The following is a 5,457-nucleotide window of genomic DNA, read 5'->3' as shown; positions in this document are numbered from 1 at the left end:
TGTCCTGTCGCTGGGCACCACTGACCAGAGTCTGGCCCCAGCCTCTTGCCCCCCGGGGCCCTTTAGCTCTTGCTCAGCACTGATCAGATCCCCTCTGAGGCTTCTCCTCTCCAGCTGGACAGCCCCAGGGCTCTCAGCCTGTCCTGGCACAGAGATGCTCCAGCCCCTCAGCAGCTTTGCAGCCTCTGCTGGACTCTCTCCAGTAGCTCCTTGTCCCTCTTGAAGCATGGAGCCCAGCACTGGACCCAATACTCCAGCTGTGGAGTCTCTTCAAAGCAGATGATTAACCCTGGAGCAGATGCAGCTACAGATCCCAAGAGATCCCATCCTCCCCTTTCCTCCCACCAGGCTCCCAAGGCAGCTCATCCAACCACTAGAGCTGATTTCCTGGTGTGGAAAACCCTTGATGGACCCCAAAAAAAACCCTGATCCCCCCCAGAGCCACCAGGGTTGAGCCTGAGAGCTGCCATGGAGCCGGTGAGATGCAATTTTTAGCAGTGGCGTTATGCAACTCGGGAGGAGGGATGACTAATGTGCCAAAAGCTCCTCTCAAACAACCGAGCCCCAAACGGGAGACGGAGGGATTTCAGTGGGAGGCACCAAACTGGTGAAAAACCCATCGCATCTTCTCCCTCTTCCTCCCCGCCTTCTCCCCAACGAGTGATTTGGGGGCTGCAGGAGGTGTGTGTGTAGGGGGGGAAAACAACCTGGTGTTTATTTTTTTCAGGTGGGGTCAGGGTTGGTTTTGGGGGCGAGCTGGCAGAGGTCAAACCCCTCCTGGATAAGATGACACGAGGAGCCGTGGTGGCTGAGAAAAGAGCAGACCCCTAAATAGCTTCGTAGCCTGGGGTTTTATCTCAAGCAGGGGCCAAAATTGGCTGCCTGGAGAATAGGATAAGAATAGAGCAAGAATATACGATACTTCCCCCAAATATCCTCCCAGCCACTTCTCTATGTTTAGGGATCTGCACGTTCCAGCTCGGGCGAAAAGCAGCGGGAGGACGAGAGGTTGTTCCAGTTATTCTTGAAGAAGTGAATAAATCAATAGGAGTCCAGCTGCCTCTGCCCGAGTCCTAAAATGGCATTTACCAAAAAAAAAAAATATATATAAAATCAACTGGTGTAGAGGAACTGCCAGGGCAGGGAGCTCGCTGCCACCAGCCCGGCCTGGGAAGCAGCAGCCCGTGGGATGGGGTGAGTGTGTCAGGTCTCAGCCCAGCATGGTGGGGTGGGAAGGGACCTCTGGAGATCATCTCATCCCACCCCCCTGCTCCAGCAGCTCCCCCACAGCAGGGTGCCCAGGGTCACAGCCAGGCAGGTTTGGGATCTCTCCAGAGCAGGAGACTCCACAGCCTCTCTGGGCAGCTGCTCCAGGCTCTGCACCCTCACCCCAAAGAAGTTTCTCCTGCTGCTCAGGTGGCACCTCCTGGGTTCCAGCTGGTGCCCGTTGCCCCTTGTCCTGTCCCTGGGCCCCACTGACCAGAGTCTGGCCCCAGCCTCTTGCCCCCTGGGGGCCTTTTAGCTCTTGCTCAGCATTGTTCTGCTCCCAGCAGGATGCTGTGGTTGAGCAGGAACATCAAACACCCTCTGTGCCATCTCTGTGTGCCCCTTGCCCGTGTGCAGAGTGATGCCCAGGGAGCTGTAGTGCCCTGTGCTCCTGGCCCCACCACAGCACAGATAAACACGATGCTCCCCAGTGGGAACAGGACCAGAGGCACCACGTGGCCTCAGGATGTCCAAGCCCTTGTCTGTGCATCCATCTGCTGAGACCAGCAGCACTTTGTGATGGGCTCAAACCCCTGTTGAATCACTCCTGGTGCAGGAGGAGCTGAGCAGCCTCATCCTTCGGCTCCAGGGAGGATTTGGGGATGGTTTCCCCCCCTTCTATCACCCAGCAGCAGCTTCTCCCTCCTCTGGGAGCCTCAGAGCCCAGCTCCACGTGGAGGCTGCTGAGGTTGCATGCAGAGTATTAATTGTTATTGTTGCAACAACTGCTGTTTCTGGGGAGATGCCTGAGAGAGCTGAGAAAATAGAAAGGTCTGTCAGGCAGCCGGGCAGGAGGTGAAGATGTCAAGAGAGTAATTGCTCTGCCCAGAAGCCGCCTGTTTCTGGCTTCCCCAGCACTGCCAGGAAAAATCCTCAGTGCTTATTTGATGACAATAAAAAGGAATAATTAGGAGGAAGAGCAGCCCCGTCCCCTGCCCGTGCTGACGAGGAATGGGGAGAGCTGAGGCAGATGCAAGAGATGTAGTTGAGCTTATAAATAGGTGCCTCCCAGCTCCCAGGCTGGGACTCCGTTACCTCCACCCTGGGAGATCCATCCTTATGCTTTGCCCCCCCAAAAAAAAAGGTAAATGGAGGCTCAGAAAGTGTTCTGCAGACTGCTGGGGAGCGGGTCACTCTCTGCCTCTTCTGTGGGATGGGTTGGGGTAGGGAATATGTGAGGAAAAAATAATCCTTTGGGTTTGGAGAGTGGAACGGGGGTGATGGCAGCACGAGGCTTTGGAGCAGCTCCTCCTGGCCAGGGATGGGGACAGGCTTCAGAGAAGGGCCTCTTGGGATGGGACAAGGGGGATGGTTTGGAACTCAAAGAGGGAGATTTAGACTGGAGAGAAGGAAGAAATTGTTGCTGCTGAGGGTGGTGAGCCCCTGGCCCAGGCTGCCCAGAGAGGTGGTCGCTGCCCCATCCCTGGAACCATCCCAGGGGAGGTTGGCCGGGGCTCTGAGCACCCTGCTCTAGCTGGGGATGTCCCTGCTCAGGGCAGGGGGTTGGACTGGGTGACTTTGAAAGGTCCCTTCCCACCCAACCCAGTCTGGGATTCTCTGACCCTCCTGGCTGTGAGGAGGATGCCCAAAGCCAGAGGTGGCTTTGCAGATGTGCAGCCACCCCCAGGGTGGCATCTCTGGTCCTCACAGCACAGGAGATACAGGTGGCCACCAGCTTTTGCTCCATCATCATGACATCCCCCTGTCTTTACGTGGTGTGTGGAGATGCAGATGTTGGCTGGGAGGTGTTTATTTAACTGGGGAGTGCAGGGGCACTGCCAGGCACTCCTGGCTCTCCAAACCACTCCTGTTGCAGCAGTGAAGAGAAAAAGGGCCTTCAAAGAGGCATGGGGTGGCCTGGGGACACCTTGTGAGGTCCCTGCAGGGGTGTTTTGGCTTTTGGTGGTTTCTCTTTCAGCATCTCCTGAGCCTCTTGTCTGCCAATGGGGAGGAAAGGAAGAAGAAAAGAAAAGAAAGAAGGAAAAATAAAAATAGGGAAAAAGGAAGCCCAGTGGCAGAGCAAAGCAGAGTTAGTGTAGGACCTACCCAAACGCTGTGCTGGAGCAGCTGGAGGAAAGAGGGACGTGCCTGGAAATCTCAGGGGGTGGCTCTGGCACCTCCGTGGGGTTTTGGGGGCTATGCCAAGCCCCCTGCCCTGCACAGGGCAGCACCCCACAGGTGGATCTGCACCCAAAAAAACCAGGATGGCAGAGGGGCTGTGAGGGCGAGAGGGACTGGGACCCCCCCCAGGACCCCCTTGGTGGTGCAGGATCAGGCCAGGAAGGATGAGCCAAGACAAGAGGGTGGTTTTCTCGTGGTGGCTCTGAGTGAGGAGCAGCAATTAAACAACAACCCCCCCAAAATCTTGGCTGTTGTTATTTATTTTTAGCCGTGTTGATTTTTCTTCTTCCCGAGGCTGGGAAGCTGCTTTCCAAGGCAGGTCCCTGGGGGGGGGGCGGGCAGCAGGTCTGAAGCTTGCACACCAAATGGCTTTGAGCAGGGAGGAGGAGAGGGGAGTTAAAAGCCAAGTCGTGTCCCTGGTAAATCAATCGACCTGCCGGGGAGTGTTTCCAGCAGGCCACGAGCCCTGCCCAGAGCTTTTAGCTGCTTGCAGCACTGATTGAAACGGGAGCTGGGAGATTTTCCAGCAGCAGCTTCATGCCTGGCCACGGCTGGTCCCCAAATTGCTGCTGGGGGATGATGTTGGGTCCCCTGAAGGGCTCCAGCGTGGCACCTCGGGAGGTGGGGATCTCTCCTGCAAGCTGATTTAGGGGCTTTAATCCCAAGAGTTTTGGAGGGGTGTGGGGCTTGGACACACCTCTGTATCCCAGTGCTGTTCACTCAAGGTGCTGGATGGAGGGTGGGACCTTTATTTCAGGGAAGATGAGCTGGTCCTGGAGCTGTGCTCAGCCTGCACTGGGCAAACCCACGCTCAGGAGCTGGGTTTGGGCTCTGCAGGCAAATCCCCGGGGGGAAAGGGCAGCTCCTGGGTGGCTCAGGAGCCTTCTCCCTGTCTGACAGCCCCTCGCCTGGGAAGCGGGTCCTGGCACATGGGTGGAGGCAGCGGTGTGACTCAGAGCTCCAATCAATGTTAATTAATTCAATGATAACGAATGAGAGGAGGAGAGAGAGAGAGAGAGAGAGAGAGAGAAGCAAAAACACTGTGGGATATTAATGCACCAGGCTTGGCTTTGGGACATCTGGCTTGGGAAGTTTTGGTGAAGAGCAGCTCACTGGGAGCAGAAGGCTGCAGGTGGGATGATTCTGCCCCCCCTGCTCTTCATTCATCCCCCCAAAACCACCCCAACCCCACATCTGCTTTCTCCTGGAGAATCATTTCCCAACTTTCCATCTCTGGATCCATTGTGAGGCTTCTTAAAATCAGTTTTTTTCCTGATTTACTGACAGAGTAGCAGCATTTTACCCCTCTTGAGAAGGTCAATTCACTCTCTTTGCCGCACACCACAAATTTGGGGTGCTGGATGCTCAGTCTCCCTCTCCCTCTCCTATTTCTCCACAAGTAGCTGACGAGAGCAGCACCTAACAGCCTGTTTAATACCTGTGTGTTTAATTGCAGACACTTGCCAAGACGTCCTCTCCTCCAGCTACCCCCAGGGTGAGGTGGTCACCTTCTCCTGAGCCCCGGCTGGCGGCGGGCAGCACCCCAGCAAGAGGTGGCACCTCGGCCTTCCCAGGGGATGCACCCCCCGAGGGGTGCCTGCTCCAAGGCAGAGGGATCCTCTCCCCGTGGTGGAGGGGTTCTGGCCCTAAGGGATGATTTCCCCAGGGGATGCTCTCCCCAAAGCCCAGGGTGCTCTCCCTAGGGGTGAGGGATGAACTCCCTAAGGCTGGGACGTGCATTCCCCCAGAGATGCTCTCCCCAAAGCCCAGGGATGCTCCCCCCAAAGCTGGCACCTGCATTCCCCCAGGGATGTTCTTCTCAAAGTCCAAGGATGCTCTCCCTAAGACCAGGGATGATCCCCCAAGGCCAGGGGATGCTCTCCCCAAAGCCCAGGGGTGCTGTCCCCAAGGCTGGGACCTGGATTCCCCCAGGGATGCTCTCCCCAGAGCCCATGGATGCTCTCCCTGAGTCCAGGAATGTTCCCCTGAGGCCAGAGGATGCTCTCCCCAAAGTCCAGGGGTGCTGCCCCCAAAGCTGGCACCTGGATTCCCCCAGGGATGCTCTCCCCA

At 56.7% G+C, this 5,457-nt stretch overlaps 1 protein-coding gene across 1 annotated transcript in view; it reads left to right on the top strand.

Moving 5' to 3' along the window:
• The window catches only part of KCNC4 (potassium voltage-gated channel, Shaw-related subfamily, member 4), a 14,781-nt gene extending 9,876 nt beyond the window's left edge, over positions 1 to 4,905 (top strand). Inside the window, exon 3 of the mRNA XM_008944706.1 lies at positions 4,844 to 4,905. Within this exon, the coding sequence (XP_008942954.1) occupies positions 4,844 to 4,905 (62 nt within the window). The remainder of the gene's footprint in view (positions 1 to 4,843) is intronic.
• Positions 4,906 to 5,457: the final 552 nt, after the last annotated feature.

The sequence above is a fragment of the Merops nubicus genome, unplaced genomic scaffold, assembly GCF_000691845.1.
Source record: "Merops nubicus isolate BGI_N331 unplaced genomic scaffold, ASM69184v1 scaffold8607, whole genome shotgun sequence".
NCBI classification, from domain to species: domain Eukaryota; kingdom Metazoa; phylum Chordata; class Aves; order Coraciiformes; family Meropidae; genus Merops; species Merops nubicus.
Note: the sequence above shows the minus strand (reverse complement) of the source record. Positions and strands in the feature narration are given on the sequence as shown.